Source organism: Poecilia formosa, unplaced genomic scaffold, assembly GCF_000485575.1.
Source record: "Poecilia formosa unplaced genomic scaffold, Poecilia_formosa-5.1.2 Scaffold5, whole genome shotgun sequence".
In the NCBI taxonomy this organism is placed as follows: Eukaryota; Metazoa; Chordata; class Actinopteri; order Cyprinodontiformes; family Poeciliidae; genus Poecilia; species Poecilia formosa.
In genome coordinates, this window is record NW_006799944.1 from 5504351 (window position 1) to 5523228 (window position 18878).

Here is an 18878-nt window from a genome sequence, read left to right on the forward strand (position 1 = left end):
ATATATATATATATATATTAATCATGAATTGAACCTAAGCTGAAGTTCTTTTGCTGTTTTTGGCAACAATACATCTTAGCAGTATCAATAAAAACTATTTTTGGATCAAATTGTACATAAATGCCAATTTGTTGTGTGTACTGGCATGTGTACATATTTTTTCCCTTTCTTTCTTTAACTTAGTTACGAAAGAATGATTTTCTTTCTAAAATATGCTATTTTAGAAATGTTTCTTGTCTAAAAAAAGTATATGCCTTGATTACTCTTTTATGTTAACTGTTAACACAAGCCTTAAAAGAGGAAAATGATTACTACTTTGTTTACATACTGTGATGCGGTATGATTCTTGCCATGGCAACCATACAGAGTAACAGAGTATCTAACTATTTACTTAGAGGCTGGTATCAGTTGTCCCTGAGTAATACTTACTTAAAGCACTGGGTTTCCATTACATATCTGTGTGTGGCTTCTAGGAAAAATAGAAATATGATGAAAAATGCATTTCTTTTGTCGCTCTGTCTCTTCCTTAGGCGGTCTTGATCCTAAATGGAACTGACAGGAGAGCCGTGAAGTTTCTTCAAGATGACCAGAACGCATCCCCCTGATATACTGGCGTCAAATCTGTACAGGGACATCACACTAGGCGACATTACTGGTCACTCCGTTTCTCTCTATTCCTCAAAGCAATGTGACTTGAAAATGCTCGATAAATCGGAGATAATTAATAAAAGACACTGCCGTAGTTTCGACTTTATTGAATCCCTGGATGACCCACAGTCCTTCTCCTCCTCAATGGAGCAACACTACAACAGGCCTGAAAATCAGCCATTAAACAAAGATCTCTGGAATGGACTTGATCAGCCAGGCCATCTTCGATTTTCATCTCCTGACCTTTTTAATACCAAGCAGTTCCAGCAGCAAGCTACCGAAGACAAAACAAGTTATCTTACGTGGTCAGAGTCCAAAAAGAGGTCAAGGTCTAAAAGTGCCCCTAGACTAAAAGCTACCCTCACCCCTGTCCCCATCTCTGTATCTCCACCACAAGCCAGGAATGAGAGGGACGGATCTCAGGCTGTTTCAGATTCCATGAGGACTGCTGAAACCCAACGGGAATCCACTAGCAGGCCTTTCTTGAATGAGGTGCATCCTATTAAACTACAGCCCCACACCCCCCTCTATGTCTCAGACTGTTTTGAGCAGGATAAAACTGAAAAACCAACTGTAAGCCCGCATGTCAGGTGCCGTGTGGACATCAAACCAGATGCTGCTGTACTGGAGCACACATCAAGGCAGATTCCCAACGCACATGGTGAACATCTTTGGCAAAGGTACTCGCAGGCCAGTAGCAGGTCTGGTTTATATGTCCCACGGCACATTGCCTCTTCTCCAACACCAACTCCAAGTGAATGCTATAGTGGAGATTTTAGACAAGGATATCTCTATACCACCAGCATGTCTCCTATCTCCTACCAGCATCTAGACACACACCGGATGCCGTCACCAACAACACCATATCTGAGCCAAGAACACAGAGCCTATTCTAATCCTAACATACCAACAAAGTTTTTCTATACAGAGGATGCTGTCCGGTATCCACTTCACCCCTATGCTAGGACATATTTCCAGGATGATCGGTCCAGCCTAACCAGTTTTGGCAGTACAACCCCAAGTCAGTATGATCCGAGGACTCGATGGGTGCACACACTTCCTGTGAGGTCATACTATACCGACCACCTTACCAACAGAGAGGCAGCTCACTCTGTATATAACAGACCTTACTCCACAAGTGAGAGAGGCTCATATTTTTCTCAAACTCCACTTTCTAGAGCTTACTATGGAGAAGACGGTCGGTTCACTCCATACAATATGAGTAGCTCAAGGTCATTTTATTCTAAACCGTTCTCCTCTCCTGAAGAGCAGTACTTCCCCCCAAGGCTATACAACACAGAGGGTTATCGACGCCCTCGAATGTCTCAGGCCTTTTCAGATGACTGGTATCGCTCTAGTATTTCTGGTTTCTCGAGCCACTCATCGCAGAACACACCACCAAGAGTGAGACAAGACCTCAGCATTCCTCCGTGGTTTACTAACAGCTACACAGAGGCCAGTCGACTTGGAGCAGATGTTAAAAACCACTCTAAGTCTTGGGACAACATCATCTATCCACGGAATGAACGAGAGCAAACTGTGCCGCGTGGACGTAGCTATGAGAATCTGTTTCACCAAGCAAGGCAAGGGATTTCCTCTGATGTTACAGCTAAGCCGGTCATACTTAACCTTTCAAGTTCACCAAGGCGCTATGCTGCTCTATCTTTATCAGAGAACTCTTTAGAGAGGAATTCAAACAAACCATGGAGAAATTCTAAGAGTGGAAACTGGTTTGTTACTCCAGAGATCACCATAACAGACAATGACCTATGTGCAGGAAATGCCAGGCGTCGCGATGTCCATTCTGTCAGCTGGGATACTTCTGATGTTGATAATGCATCAACTCAGAGGCTACTTAACGAAAAGAAGCAATCCAACACGACAGAGGTCACCAAAGAAAGGAAACATAATAACTTCTCCCTCCAGCAGAGTTTGGAACAACTGGATGAACTCTTAGCTGATTTGGTGGTTGACTACAAACCCCCAACGAGCAAAAAATCCAGTGAAAATCTTTTAGACCAGTTAAAACAACTGATCACTGAAGACGACAAAAACACAGAATCCCCGGGACTCGAAAACTTAGAATGCCTCAGCACACAGCTTCCATCATCTAAATCCAGCCCAGACACATTGAAAGATCCTGATAGTGGATGTGATGCTTTCCAAAGGAGCGCAGAAGAATGTTCTCCAGACCACAGCACAGATGAAGATGACACCATGGCATGTGCTAATAAGAAGTGCAATCGGATTGAGAGCATGTTCAATGCTTGCTTGTACTACAAGTCCTGTCACAGTTGCTATACCTTTTACTGCTCAAGAAATTGTCGCAGGGATGACTGGGAGATCCATAAAGAGACATGCCTCTATGGTCGTGTCAGCAGTGTGTGTCGGCATACCCTTAAGTTCTGCAGAGAGAATTCAGAAATCCACAAGGCCTTCTCACGCATCGCTAAAGCGGGCTACCTCTCCAGAGGGAGAGGGGTTCTCTTTTTGGGTTTTGCAAATCCAGAGACTGCAGAGAACTTCTTGCAAGTTGGACTGGAAAGCCTCCTCATGTCTCCTACATATTTGTCTCTTAGAGAGCTGGATGGATTTAAGGACAACCTTGGAGAATATTGCAAGGAATTGCAGCAGGCAGGCAATGAATATGACCCCAATGAATGTTTCCTTCTGAATGTATCAGTAGCTGTTGGTGAACTAGTGCCTAACAGACCTTCACCAAGGGTCCCAGCACCAACAGTTAGAAAATATGCAAAGGTGTCCTTGGCCTCCTCGAGTCCAGACAAAAAAGTGCTCAAGAAGGACGATGAAATGGAAACTCTCATTCTCACACCACCCCCAGGCACACCCGACATTGACAAAGAAGGGGAGGAGGGAAGGAAAGCGAGGGAGGTGTGCTTCGTCAACATCCAGCGTGAACTCAGGACCAGGGGAGTCTTCCTCCGTCATGAGTACCCCAAAATCTATAATCAGCTGTGCGAGTTTGTGGAGAGTAACAAAAGGTTCACTCCCACAACAATTTACCCAATAGACAAGAGAACAGGGAAGCAGTTCATGTGCATGATCATGGCGGCATCTGAGCCAAGAACACTTGACTGGTTGGGTACTCCTCATCTTTTAGATGATATTATATAGCATAGCACTTAATAGTAACAATAATGATGTCAGCAGCACTAATTGTATTTACTGTTAATTCATATGGTGGTTTGGAAAATTGAACAATTGTACATGTATAAATATGTGACTTAACTTACTCATTTTCTCACCCTTTCTTAGTTTTGTCTGTTCCCAAACTCTCCCCCAATTCAAAGACAAAACAAAATGCACTTTTCAAGGTTTACCTGTGTTGGCTTGTTTCGATCATGATGCACTCAGAAGAACTTATAGCCTGCATGTAGACTAGGCTTAAACCCAGTTATTCAGGTGTTTTAAAGTGTAGGAAGACAAATATATCAAGCACATATTATTCAGGGAGTGCACTTCCATTCACTCCATGTTGTAGTAAAGCCAGCCCAAACCATATTGCAATGGTAATTTTATTTTCACTATCAAATGTTATATCAGAAATTTAAAGGCCATGTTGCAGTGGTTGTAATATTACAACTGTTTGTATTCAAGTATTTCCTTGGTATGGTTATGTGGATATTATTTAGCAACACTTTATTCAATGATGTTTCATAGACAAAGAAGTACAATCGAACCATCTATTTTTTTTTTTTTTGCCAGTCTGACTAAGCATTTTAGTTGGAGCTTATCTCATTTAATACTAATGCTTGATGTCATTCTTGTAAAACATTGCATAGTATGAAAGTGGCCTTCAGTTAAGAACAAACAAATGCATTTGACACAGAGCAATGTATGGGATAGGTATTTCTAAAGTATTAAGAGCTTTAGATATAGGTTGTTTAACTAGAACTGTACATAGATAACTATTTTGCTCAAAGCATGTTATTTATATTTAAGTATTTTTAATTGCTTTTGCTTATAAGTGAATTTATTATGTTGACAACAGCTGCTGCTTAAAAATGCAAGAGGTATATCACACCGTATTTACTGGATATTGGATCATTTGAATATCTTGACCTAGAGACCTCATAGAAACTATTACCACCACACATTCTGAATTTAACCATATGCAATGAAAGAGCAACCTTGATTTGTAAAATCCTATTTTACTATAAAAACAGAATAATTCCTTTAAATTAAGAGTTGTTTGCACTAAGACATGAGTCCTAAAATGATAGTGTTCCTAACAAAGCTCCAGCACTGAACTTAGCCTGCTTTAATTGCCCTTGTTCACTAAGCTAAGGTTGCTCTTTTACTGGATTATATATCTTTGTGCAAGAGCTCTCTTCAAGTTTCTATTTTGTGATGTTTCTAACCTCTGTATAAATATATAATAAATGGATTTTAACAAGTGGCCAAGTGTGAAATATTTTAACTTAGTTTAGATTTAACGGAGTTCCATTTAGCAACAGCACCTCTTTTAGTGCTCAACCGAGATTTCAGCTGCCAGAACAAGTGACAAACTTGAACAAGTATTTTTAAGGAAACTTAAATTAAATATTTTATACATACTGAATCCAATGTTGTTAGTAATTTAAGTCTTTCAATAGAATATGAGATACGTGTTAGTATAGCATTATCAGGCAGATAAAGTAAGTTTGGGGATTGTTAACATTTTAGCTAAGTAGCTTTCATCCAAACTTTATTTTTAATAGCTTTTTCGGGAGGATTTAGTTCCAGTTATCAGCATAGTGACTTGTTTAAACAATGTTTTTCCACAAAATGTGAGTGAGCATCAAATCTTTGCTGTTCTTGCTGCAAAGAAGAACAGCAGCAAGAAATGCCAGGGCTCTGTGGCATTTCTGTTGTTAGAGCACAACCAAGTGGAGGAAAACACTTACTACTTCCACTAATATTTTCGACAACCTGCATGAACTTATGGAGGCCCAAAACTCCATATTTAACAACCTCTACTCGTGAACTCTGAGTTCCTTTCATGTTTGAATAAATAAATTGCAAAAAAAAAAAAAAAAATGTAGGTATTATTTTTCATGTTAATACTAGTTAGCTTGTTACAAATTACAACAGAGGGCATGTCCCACTGGTTTTTCAAAATGGAAACTGAACATGGTTATGTCAGTCTTATTCCCAGATCAATGTTATGATTGATTTCAGAGCCAATAAAGTAGTCAGCAGCACTTGTTATTCGCTCCTGTCTGTTTTACCAATAAAAGTGATTCTGACTCTTCTTTATAGAAAACAAACATACTGCCTAAATGATGTGAAATTAAGAAAGGGACTTGACAAGATAAATCCACACTACAATGCTGTCAGTGCTATCATGCGATAAAAAATACATAAAACTATAGAAATAAATTTGGTTTGAGAATGGTACCAGAGAAGTAGTTCCGTAGACAGAAATTATTTTTGTGAAAAAATGGAAGATCAAAAAACATCTTAGACTTGAGCAGCTCGTCCTGGCAGCATGTTAGAATAGCTCTGCTACATTAGTTCTGATATGTTCTTTTTGCAGACGCATCTTTTGTTCATCTTTTTTTGGTTGAAGCATTGCTTTTTTGACAATTACTCCCTATGGCTTTGGATGCTATGAAGCTGGAAGGTTTTGGGCTCTTTCTTTTTTTACTTACTGACTGTTGTTATGTTGCATAACCTTTTCTCTCCTCCCCCCACAACTGGGAACGGCTGATTGGGATCCCCAAAACTCAAGTAGTATCTGAACTATGACCCCCAAATCCTAGAGAAGTTGAAACGGAGGCTTCATGGGTGCATAGCAGGACAACAGAGCAGAAAGCGGCAAAGGTAAATGAGGTGGATCAGCAGTGCATGCTAACAACATATGGTAGTGTTATCCAGGACATGCCACTGTGAAATATCGCCTCTGTCCCTGAATGTTGAGCTGTTACCATGTCATGACAGTCATGAGACTACCATGCATCAACAGTCTTCAGTAAGAGGCCTAAGAGTTGTTGCTAGATGGACTGCTACTGGAGAGCCCTCCTGCCCAGAGCAAGACCATTCACAACTCTGAAGATACTTGGATGATGAGTACACACAACATTTATTTTCCCTTTGGAATAAAAAAAAAATAATAATATACCGTAGGTAATTTTAAACATATGGATAATTTCCCAAAGCACTGGTGAATGGTGTGCATGTCTGCTCACTTTGTAAGATGCACAGTACATACCTGTTTATTTTAAAGTGGGAAGCTCCCTTTAACAGCAACAACTCCCCGTCTGCGCATGTCTCCTCGTGATGACAGCAAATGACAGTACTGTTTAGCTGCAGCCAGTGTTAAACCGCTAACCGCCAACAAACAGTTCTTCTGATCTGACAAGTCTAATGACTAGCCGTGTTTAGAGACTCGGAGAATAACCTGCAGAGGCCAGTTACACTTGGTAAGTAGCACGACCTTCGTCACGCCAAGTATTTTGAACAACGTCTGGTCTCTGTGGACCTCATAGTCGAAGGCTAAGCTAAGTCTGCTAGCTTATCCTTAGCTTTCGTTGCTAGAATTGCTAACGTTAATGTTAGCCTGCTCACCAGGTTGCATTCTGCGCCCCTCCTCCAAATCAGTGCAAACACACACTTTGTCGTTTACTCGTCCGTTTGTTCCACTTTGGTTTCTTTGATTGCCTTCATTTTTTTCCGTTGTCCGTTGGGTTTATCCGTCAAACTGGTCGTTCAATGGTACTTTACACAGAGAAAGAGCCCTGGACAAGCCACCTTAGCTGGCGATATAAAACCTTACTTGACGTTAATAAAAGCTATAGGGATTTATTGACTGCCTTGCTTAGCAGGAGGTTTTCTTCTTCATCTTTTAACGGTAAGACTTTGAGTTTTATGCCTTAAAACAGTTGGCAGTTTAACAAAATGTGTCCCCTTCCAGCCCGTGAGAGGAATGTCCGAGCTAAAATACCAAGCTGCACAATAGATGATGGGACGCTGAAACGAGTTAGGCCTGGTGTAGTAGTTGAACAGCATGCTGTCATTTGACACGATAAAATGTTTAAACACCAAATATTACTGGCAGCTGTTTGTAGCAACTGGAGATTAAGGAGGAGACGAACATAATCATGTCCTCATTTTTCCCCAAGATACTGTAATGACAACAATAAGTAGGGTGATTAATGAGACAATTGCTTTCCTGTTGTATTCCACTAAAGGAGAATGTTATCAACTCATTACTTGCTGAAAAATAATGGAAACGTCATAGCAACGTTAATAAGTGACGTTCTAGAAACTACACTGCATCTTCTAAATTGTGTGTACTTTAGTACTTTGTTTAATATGAACTTTAGAGATTACTACATTCTGATCGACTTCATGTGAAGCTTAGTCAACAAGCTTTTACTTCAACTGTCCTGCTGATTTAATCACATTACTCGGAAATTGTCAGTTTTTATATTTAGTGACAAACATCATGACTTAGATTGAATAAGGCCCATGTGATTACACATCCTGCTTACAAGTTTATTCAGTTATGAAAGATATTCCGGCTTACTAACACATTTTGCTTGCATTCATTCTGACTCAGACCTTAAAGTTCCTTTCCTTCTGCTGAATCGTAATTTTTCATTGACCCTATTGTAATAGTTATCCGATTCCAGATGTGCGTAGTATTAATTATTGATTGATAGTAAAATTCCCAGAAGATCTGAGTTTGGCGTTCTAAACCGAATGTTTCAGCTTTCCTAAACAATCTTTCTATGCATATTTTTTTATTGTGATGCCCATGCTGATCCAAAACTAATGTGGTTGCTTTACTACAACCACATTCTCTGACAGATGCTTTGAAATCGCCTCTGCTTCAGATCCACTTAATTAATGGCTGCTCATCATGACTGTAAGGCCAGAAAGAACTAGTTTGAACTGTTTATTATAGTTCTAAATAGTAAGTAGAATTAGCAAAAAATCATCATCAGTCATAAACTCCACCTTTAACCATCAGTCATAAACTCCACCTTTAACTTTGAAATATGCTGGCTACTTTATAATTTTTTTCTGTTGTATGATTAAAAAGGCCATGTTTGAGCTTTATTTGTGAATTAAGGGACTTCTGACCAGAACATGCACCTGTTGCACAACGGTCTGTTTACAAAGCGTGCACCAATAACTGAGGGACATATTTTAAAGGGGCAGCATTGCATATTTTTCTGGCACATAGTGTCAGTTTTGGCACAGTCAAGTAACTACGTTACCCTCAGTTGTTATAAAACTGCTGAAATTTCACTTCACAGTTTGTCTTTAAGTTGGCCTCTGTTTCTTTAAGAAGCTCCTACTCTTAACAGTGCTCCTCCATTATGTTGTTTCTAACTATTCTTTGGTTTGTGGAAGCTCAGTGGGAGCTGCAGCTCCAAGGAGGAGCTTTGAGGAAATAGGTGGCAATTTGTGAGAGCATGCTTTTAGGTACCCATGAGTGGTTGCCATGGGAGATCAAAGGATTTCTCACACATGTGTGAAAGAAATCAAAGCAACACACCAGGTGTGTTTTTGATGAGGGAATAACATTTTAACATGATATTTAACTCGGTTCCCTTTCATTAACTTTGACCTCTGTCACAGTGCTCTTCTGCCCCATGATTAGCTTTAGCCACTGAGCTACACAGAACATTTAAAGCTTTGGTTGAGAACTCAACCCTAATCAGTGGCAAATTGTCAGTCTGTTATTTTGTTGATGAAACTATCATGGCATAAAGCACTTCTTCATAGTCATCTAGCAAGCTTACATGTTAGTTGTTTAATTTTCTTCTATTTAGTACCACCTGAAGCACATTGATGACTCTGATCACTATAACTGTATTGCAGGTACAATTTAACATGTTTCAAGCCCATTGCTGCAGTTCTGCTGATCAGAACCGACGCTGTGTGGCTCGTAGCACTTAGCGCTCTTAGCTGCTGTTCAGCTTTAAAAATACCAACCCACTTTATTCTTAATGATGGATAATGGCGATCTTACATTTGTGGATGAACTAATACACCTCTTTTATTGTGCCTTCACTGAATAGAAACCTCAGTATCCGGACGTCTAAAAGCCTGTTTTATTAATGGTATTCTTTGCCGTAAGATGAAACATGATCCTGCTGTTCTGATCACTGTTGGAAAAACTTGAGATCTGAAGTGTGCGTACTGTGTGTCCTGGAACTGATTGTCCGGGTGTAACGGTCTCCTTAATGTGCTCCCCCTCCCCGCCCCCGTTTTTTGAAAATGAGTTTTGAACTAGAAAGGTTGTTGTACATGTTTGATTCATTTAGTGCGAAAACGCTGGAGCTTGCAGGACATTTTCAACAGTAAAGTAGTATTATTATGAATGAACAATAATTAGTTTTGCAGAAAGTAGTCTTCTGTATCCTTAAATGGCTTCATTGTACATTCATGTTGATGCACAATTATTTACATTAGTTTTAGAATTGCGTCACTCATGGTGGCAATTGTGCGTAAGTTATGATTTGTTCTTTTTGTTCTTTTTTTTTTTGTGGGTGAGGCATTGCATGTTTGGACAATTGTCCCCTCTGGTTTTGGATGTTGTGCAACTGGATGGATTATTGCTTTACCTTTTTACTTTCGGACAGTTATGATGCGTAGTCGAGGCAGCAAGATGTTGTTTTTACAACTGGGAGCAGCTGATTATCATTTAAAACGCTCAATAATACTTGAACTATGACCCAAAATACCAGAGGCGTTGAAACGGAGGCATCATGGATGCAGAGCAGGACCAAAGAGCAGAGACAAAAGGAGAAGTTCAAACCATTTCTTCTGTTGATGATAATAGGAAAGGATTTCGTCTCTCTGCCTAGTTTTCGAAACATATTTCAGATTTGTTGCAACACTGACTGCTACTGGACATCCTTTCTGCCCACAGCATCACCATCCACAACAACTCTTTGAAGATACTTTGACGATATGAGTTACATTATTTGTTCCCCTTTTGTAATGTGTAGTGTAAGAACTGATGCGCATTATTCATTAAAGTTCAGTTGACCTGTCCCGTAGACATTAATGTTAAGCTATTGTTTAACCACATATAAACATTGTTGCTAACCATAACACAGAAGTTGATGCAGTTGCAGTCTGAGTGCTGACAGCACATTCCACAGCTACTCTGCAACCGTCATCTGAAGTACCTCAGTGTTTTTAGCATAATTGTCTACCATGTCAAACTTAAAGTTCTGGATTTAGGTAATACAAATACACACGTTCAGGTCCTCCTTTCAATTTGTGGTCTCCGAAACGTTATAGAAAGCAGGGTGAGGGGTGGAGGCTGGCGTGTGAGACCAAGGTTCTTCAGGTAAAATGATTGAGTCTTTTTTTTTTTTTATACTCCTCACCCAGCTGGTTGTCCCTGAAAATCTGTCCAAGCACTCCAAGCTGGAATTTATTAAGTTTTCCAGAAATATTTCTCAGAAGGAGGAAAGGGTTGGTTTTGATGAACTACATGGGCTTCAGTTGTACTATTCACTTGCTAAGCAGTGTAAGAAATTTTCAGAAAAGGAAGTGTGAAGAGGATGTTTGCTCAGAGTCACGAATGCCTTTTGTGGAAAGTGAAATTCTTTTAATAGCTGTCAGAAACGCTTTGTACTTTTGGTTGGGCTGCCTGAAAGCGTGTGGGATCATGTACCAGGAGGACTGGCCAGTGTTCCATACCTGATCGCTCTGGCATGCAAAATTCCTGCCTCCTCGCCTTGTTTTTGCATCACCTGTTATTTCTCGCTACCTTGTTAGAATAACAAATGACTGCTCAACAACTGGCCCTGTTGTGATTCATGTTAGGAATATTTAGTGGCTGTCGCCTCCTGTACTAAGATTAGCATCCTCATTCAGGACTCTTAAGAGTTGCAGATTATCCACATAGTGTGTTACTGGGTTTCTCTTCTGCTTCCGAGTTCCCCAGTGCTCTCCCTGACTGACTCACCAGTTAGCTCTAAACTGTGGATTTTAACAGAGCTGATGGCGCACAGCCCAGTGACAGCGGTCCTCCTTCCTGCTAGCCACTTAGTATCCTGACTGCCTTTTTCACTTCTGTGTGAAGAATGCTCCTTGTTAAGAATATGATTGTGCATGTGAAAGTGAGTCATAAGCTTGAGCCTGGTGGGTTTTTGAGGGGAAGAGTTCAGCAGTTGGTGGTAATATGGTTGCCAGTTACATTAATCTGGTTACTGGATTAAAAATAGTCTTTCTTCAAGTGGATTACACAGAACTATTTCACTGATGTTGTTATGGAAACAATTTAGGAGACTGCTTTCTAAACAGCAATTCACTCCATGAGCATTCAATGCAGCTTCCTGTAAGGGTGGCAAAATAGTGGAATTACTACATTCTTTTAAGATAAACGGGAAGGTAAGTAATGTTCTGCAATTGTAAATTTTGCTAACACTTTGTGAAAATGTTAGGTTTGCACAATGCATTTTGTCATTGTATTCCCAATTTGCTCAAAGATTAGGTTCACAATAAGAGAGCAATGTAAAAAGCAAACTACATTTTAAATGACATACCTGTGTGCATTTTGTGTTCAGGATGAAATACTGCTATTTCTCCCTGACAAATAAGACGTAATATAGAAGATACTCTAAATGTGTTGGTGGAAAAAGTGAACTTATGAAACATATTGCTACTATTTCTAATAATAATACAGTAATAATAAAGCAAACTGATGGGAATATGTTTAGAAATCCATGTTTCCATAAATGGTGGATTGTTTTTTTTAAGAGCTTCAAATTGACAAATTGTGAGTGGGATTATTCCTGAGGAAAACAGTGTGTTTTTTTTATCTATATCACCAGACCGACCCAAATTACAATTTAATTGTGTAGTGCATTGCAGTAACGTGGAAAATCATAGAAATGTTCTTCAGCTGATAGAAGGCTGACTTTGTAATTGTCTTTATATGTCTCTGACGGTTCAGGTCTGAGTCCATTTGAGACCTGAATCCTCATCAGCAGTTTCCAGCTATAATGGCTGAGGCTGTGTGCTGACTCTTGATCATTCCTTCTTTGGTCCAAAAGTAATTACCAAAGTAATTATCAGTTTGTTTTTTGTTCAACAAAACCGATGAGTTTTGTAGACACAGGAAGAAAATTATGACACACGGATTGACTGAGAGAATTTTAGTTTTTTGATGATAAAATTATGATTATGAGGATAAAATTAATTCTCAAAAATACAATTTGTCCAATAATTGTATCACATATCAATAATCAATACTGAATGATTACTGTTCACATTGAACCCGGGTTTTCCCAACATGAGCCAGCAACCAGGGAAAGCATCTGAAAGTTGAAGGAATGTGGCTCTTCAGGACTTGACTGAAGTCCTGATGATGCCGTCTTGGATGATGACGGAGGTTTGGAAATGTGCCGGGAACAAGTTGGCTTGCTCTGAAAAAGTAAACACAGTATGAAACTGTGTTTATGATGCCATGTTGACATTTACCACAGTCAGTTTGCGTTTCCCCTGTAGAGTTGGTAGATTCCTGTCTTAAATATTACCATTTCCATTTACAGTATGTTTTTGTGACAGAACAGGACAACAAAAAAAGAGCAACTTAACACATTCAGCTGCCCTCCAACCTCTACAATACCATCTTGATGCATTATTTCTTCATTAATCTGAATCAGGAAAAGCTTCTTGACACGAGAGTCCCAAATCATTTGACCATTTTAATAGTTTGGCACATTTGTTTTTTTGCAATTACTATCCTAGAGTGTTTTTTTTTTTTATATTTTTTTATGAGCATTATTTGTCTGCAGCTTTCCTTTCTTGCTTATCAACTGGTATTTCAAAGGCCTTTTTCTTTATGATTTGATACAGTAATTAACTGTAGAGCTTATCTTTTGTCTTAAAAAGACACATAACCAATTTAATTTGTCAAGCACATCAACAAAAACACTGTGGCTGTCTGTTAGATTGTGTGGGTTGATACTGCCTCACAGTCATTCCCACTCCCAGGCAGTTTTCTCTGCTCCCAGTCCTATTCTCTGCCCGGAGCCCCAATTCCACACTTTAATCTCTGTTTTCACTGTAAACAGCCGACTATAAAGAGGCCTTTGAGGGAAGGATTCACTGAGAAATCATTCAGATTTCATGCACTCAGCTTGGATTTCATATTAAGGCCGTGGGTATGCAAAAGAGTGATTTGCATTTTTTTTGGCCATGTGATGTCTGCTGGAGCTTTAGAGCTTTCTTTTGTTGTCATTGGGCCCTTCGTGAAAAGAATACAGAATGCAAATGATGGTTTTCCTCGCATGATGGGGCCGTCATCGCTCAAACTAATGGTCACCCAATACTTGGGAGAAAACACAACCTTTTCCAAGTCCAGTTGAATACAAGTTCTTCATACATTATTTAGTTTTTTAGGAGATTCTTAAGAAAAACTATCCTCAATAAAAATAAATAAAATAAACAAGCTGTTAAAGAAAAATGTTGTGAAACCTCTGGAGATGGTCGTGCAATTTGGGATACTTCATAAGATGAAGAACAATACTGAGCTCCTCTTAATCAGCCATACAACAACAGAGTATCTTCAGTCAGAGCCTTTGTCAGAGCCGCTGTAATCCAGACCGCTACAGAAGATTCTTCCTGCCCCCAGCCTTCAGTGTTTACAACTCGTTAAAAAACAGCACAGCCCATGTAAGGAGGCCTTAATCGAGGCGTCCATGGCCAAGGTCTCCATGACCATGGCCTCGACCATCTCCATGGAGGCCAATTTCGGCCATGAGGGCGAGTCTTGGTGGCCAGAATCGGGCCTGGTGACCCGATGTCTTCCCCCTCTCTCATGACCTACTTTCCTGTCAAACCACTCTCAAATAATGGCCACTAGAGCCAATAAAGCCTTAGAATAATAATACAATAGGCCTCTGGATGACTGCCCTGTTCTAGGTGAAACCCTGCAGTTGTGGAAGCATTTAATTTCCCTTTGGGGCGATTAAAGTTGTTTTTTAATTGAATTGAATAGATATCTCATTAGATGAGCGAAAAGTGTGATCTTTTTATGTTTTCATTAAATAATTTAAGCCCACGGCTCTGAGAGTTCTCCAGTGAAGTGACTGGAGGAGTTTATGGTGCGATCCATTCAACCATAAATGCTGACTTCCTTTTTTGGAGAATAATGGAACTGAAACCCAAGCAGCGATAACCCTGATGATATCACTGTGGTCCGTTTCCCCAGACTTCAAAAAAACCTCGTCTAAGCTTCATTAAAAGGCGCTATGCAACTGTTTAATGCCACCTGGTTAACAGGATTTTTATTTCCCGTCACTTGTGTCTATGAGACGTTTTGATTGAAAGATTTTATTGTTTTTTTTTTGTTGAGCTTTTGACTTTGTCTCATTTTCTGATTTTTGTCTCCATTTGTTCTGCAGCCATTTTGTTCTCGGTCTGCGTGAGCCCGTGAAGATGGTGAAGCCAGACATCCACACTCTGGCCCACCACCTAAAGCAGGAGAGGCTGTATGTGGCATCGGAGAAGCAGCTGATCCAGAGGCTCAACAGCGATGTGCTGAAGACGGCCGAGAGGCTGTACCGAGCGGCCTGGATCGCCAAGCAGCAGAGGATCAACCTCGATCGGCTCATTCTCACCAGGTCAGGCCGCCATGAGGCTTTCCGCTTTAGAAACCACAATTTTACATAAACCACCCCTCACAGAAGAGTCGGTAAAGCTTATTCCTGCCATGAGTCTGAAGCGTACGTCCTTTAACTCTTTGAAGAATCTTGAATTAGTATGAGTTATATTTAATTTCCCTGCGGGATCAAAAAAGTATTTTTGAATTGAACTGATTTCAGGGCTTTGAGTGGACCAATCAGGAAGCCCAGTATCAACCTTTCAAGACCAACTTTGCTATATGTCTGTGATCATTGTTCACCGTTTAAACTCTGTTTTAGGTTTTAACCATGTGTGGAGCCATTGTTGTGAGAAAATCAAAAACTAAATGTCTGTTGAAGCAAGAGTTTTTTTTTTTTCTTTTTTAAATCATATTGATTATGAAAAATCTTTGTCCGATAGTGTGGAGGCCTCTCCGGCTGAGTGCTGCCAACATGCCAAGATGCTGGAAGATACGCAGTTCATCGACGGCTACAAGACTCTGGGTTTCCAGGAGACGATCTATGGCGAGTTCTTGGCCAGGCTGAGGGAAAACCCCAGACTTGTTGCGTCCTGCCTTGTGGCAGGAGAAAGACTTAACCAGGAGCACACCCAGGGCGTCATCCACAACGTCTTCACCTCACTTTATGGCAACTGTATCATGCAGGAGGATGAGAGCTACCTGCTGCAGGTCAGAAGTTCAGAACAACAGTCTGGTAGGCATTCAAAAAGATGATTGGCTTTAACTTGTATCTATTTTTTTTTCCTGGCAGGTGTTGCGATACCTGGTAGAATTCGAGCTGAAGGAGAACGACAACCCCCGCCGTCTTCTGCGGCGTGGAACCTGTGCCTTCAGCATCCTTTTCAAACTCTTCTCAGAGGGCCTGTACTCGGCCAAGCTCTTCCTCACCGCCACCCTTCACGAACCCATAATGCAGCTGCTGGTGGAGGACGAGGATCACCTGGAAACCGACCCGGCCAAGGTGACGGAGCGCCTCACCCCGGCCCAGCAGGAACGCTTCGGGGAGAAAGGCTCCGAGGACTACAAGCAGAGAGTTCAGGCAGCTGTGGAGGCCAACGAAGCCAAGCTGGTTGCCTTGGTGAACAAGTTCATCGGTTACCTGAAGCAGAACACCTACTGCTTCCCTCACAGCCTGCGCTGGATCGTGTCCCAGATGTACAAGACTCTGTCGTGTGTGGAGCGACTCGAGGTGGGCGAGGTGCGCACCATGTGCACCGACCTCCTGCTGACCTGTTTCATTTGCCCGGCTATAGTCAACCCAGAACAGTACGGCATTATCTCAGATGCACCCATCAATGAAGTGGCTCGTTTTAATCTCATGCAGGTGAGGTTCCTGAAGGATTCTGTCTGCACTTATTTGCACATTAAGACCACAAAACAACTATCTGGGGCTGTTCTGCTCTTCTTCTACAGGTGGGGCAGCTTCTGCAGCAGCTAGCCATGGCTGATGATGATATAGACCCCAGGAGGAAAAGCAGTTTGTCTAAGTTTGATAAGGTGATTACAAACTATCTGAACACTGGTTGACCAATGATAAAGGCAAATTAATGTCTTATTCTTAGTATTTGATTAAAAGGGCAATACTTAACAGTCTAATGCTGTGTAGTTCTGAAACGATTAATTGGCTTAATCATGATAAATCAATTAAACTAATTTAGTTATTAATTAATCATTAAGTGGAGTATACACACTCAAAGAAAGGCCGTTGGCTGAAAAAAACAGTAATTAAGCCAAACCTGTACAAAAAAATATATACATTTTACATTGAGGGTAAAAACATTTTTGTAAATCTGTTAAATGTGCCCATTATTTAATCTGATTGATCATCAAAACTTATTGATAGAATAATTGATTATTAATTGTTAGCTGCAGCCCACTAGTTTAACTCGGGTATCAAGGTGCTTTGTGGAAAAGACACTTCTTGATGTGCTTTTAGAAAAACTTCTCTTTTGCTCTGTCCCCGTTTCCAGAGCTGTGTTGCCGCTTTTCTGGATGTGGTGATTGGAGGACGAGCAGTTGAGACCCCGCCCATGTCCTCCATGAATCTCCTCGAAGGGCTCAGTAGAACTGCAGTCTACATTACTCACAGTCAGTTGCTTGCACTGGTAGGTTTAGCTTAAGCAGTCCAAAAAATATGTTTGTTTTTTACTTTTATTTCCTTACAAGTGCAATGTAAGGAAACCATCAACGTGTTATATCATAATTTTATGTGATGGATACTCACTGTGCATAACTGACAAGTATAAGGGAAGTGATTCATGGTTATTTTTTATAAGTTTTTTTACAGATAAAAATCTTAAAGGTGTGGTGTGCAATGTTCCTCCAAGGCTTACAGCAATTTAAGGAGGGAGCGTTTACACAGAGGAACACCAAAACAAATGCATTAAGGATTCAAATATCAGGATCTTCCTATAACTAAAAGGAAAACTGAACTGCAGAAGCACAGTATTAACAAATTCAAATTCTCATTCTAGTGATCAAAAGATGATAAATTTGAATTTTTAAAAGAATAAGGTGCTTTACACAGAACATTGTATTAAATTTATATGCTTAATTTTTGAGTTTTCATATGAAAAAAAATTTTTCCCCCAAATTTATTGATTGGTTTTGTTTTTCCAGAGCTCCAATTGATGTATTTTGCACATACTTTTTTCCCCCTCTACATTTCGTTTTTTCAGTTTTCATTCATTTTAGGCGTCTCGATCCAACCGTACTTGTAAAAAAAAAAAAAAAAAAAAGACAAAACGGTGAAAACTGAAAAAGATTTGATTAAAAAAAAAAAAACTCTGAAAGAAAAAAAGAAAAGCTTTTTAGGGCCTTGGTTTTAGAGTTAATAAAAAATCTTGAGCTAAGTATTCATAATAAAATATATTAGAAATAAAAAGAGCCATTTCACTGTTTTTTACAGATTGCTCTTCTTGGATCAGGTTTAGACTGTCCTCAGTATGATTTTTGCAGGTAAAAGTGTCTGCTTCTAGATGTGTGAAGCTGATAAATTATTGCAGCTGTAAGTTCAGCAAATAGTGGTTGCACTCAGGGTGGCTATACACACCATGCTTTCCAGATTTTCAATCACTAATGTATCATTTTCCAATCACTTTTTGATTGTGTTGTGCGTCTTAAAAAACTCTTAATTTCTTTTTAGACTTTAAAATGTCATGTATGAACTTGACAAGTCAACTAACTCACTTCTCCAAAACAGTTTAGGAATTCATGTGATTCTGAGAGAAATGTCTTCCGTTTGTATCGTAGGTGGACTTTGTTCGGAGCGTGATGGCAGGCGACCACCTTCGAGAGGAGGAGCACATGGCCCTGGAGACCCTGCTGGCCAACGTCCCCCATTCTCGAACCGTGAAGAGCAACAGTTTGGAGCTGACTCCTTCCAACACCCCTCAGCTTTCCCCAGCTACAACCCCTGCCAACAAGAAGAACAGATTACCCATAGGTACCCTCCTGTGCTGCATTCTCCATCTGCGTCTTCTTGCTGTTCAGGTTTTCAGGTTCCATCGACTGACCTGTTTGTAGTGATGTCATTTTCAGATGTAAGGTAATAAAAGATGTGCACTAAACCTCATAAAAATTAGAACGAAGCAGAGCTGAGTGGTGA

At 40.1% G+C, this 18878-nt stretch overlaps 2 protein-coding genes across 8 annotated transcripts in view; both read left to right on the top strand.

Moving 5' to 3' along the window:
- unm_hu7912 (un-named hu7912) overlaps positions 1-5068 on the top strand; it is an 8189-nt gene extending 3121 nt beyond the window's left edge. The window contains exon 2 of the mRNA XM_007564946.2: positions 531-5068. Coding sequence (XP_007565008.1) covers positions 583-3783 — 3201 coding nt within the window. The 5' untranslated portion in view covers positions 531-582 and the 3' untranslated portion in view covers positions 3784-5068. The remainder of the gene's footprint in view (positions 1-530) is intronic.
- A 1842-nt stretch (positions 5069-6910) lies between these two features.
- The window catches only part of gapvd1 (GTPase activating protein and VPS9 domains 1), a 34485-nt gene continuing 22517 nt past the window's right edge, over positions 6911-18878 (top strand). For all 7 annotated transcript variants that reach the window (XM_016678268.1, XM_016678275.1, XM_016678272.1 and 4 more), the window contains exons 1-7: positions 6911-7073; positions 15033-15251; positions 15673-15940; positions 16023-16595; positions 16685-16768; positions 17242-17376; positions 18524-18716. In XM_016678268.1, coding sequence (XP_016533754.1) covers positions 15067-15251; positions 15673-15940; positions 16023-16595; positions 16685-16768; positions 17242-17376; positions 18524-18716 — 1438 coding nt within the window. In that variant the 5' untranslated portion in view covers positions 6911-7073; positions 15033-15066. The remainder of the gene's footprint in view (positions 7074-15032; positions 15252-15672; positions 15941-16022; positions 16596-16684; positions 16769-17241; positions 17377-18523; positions 18717-18878) is intronic.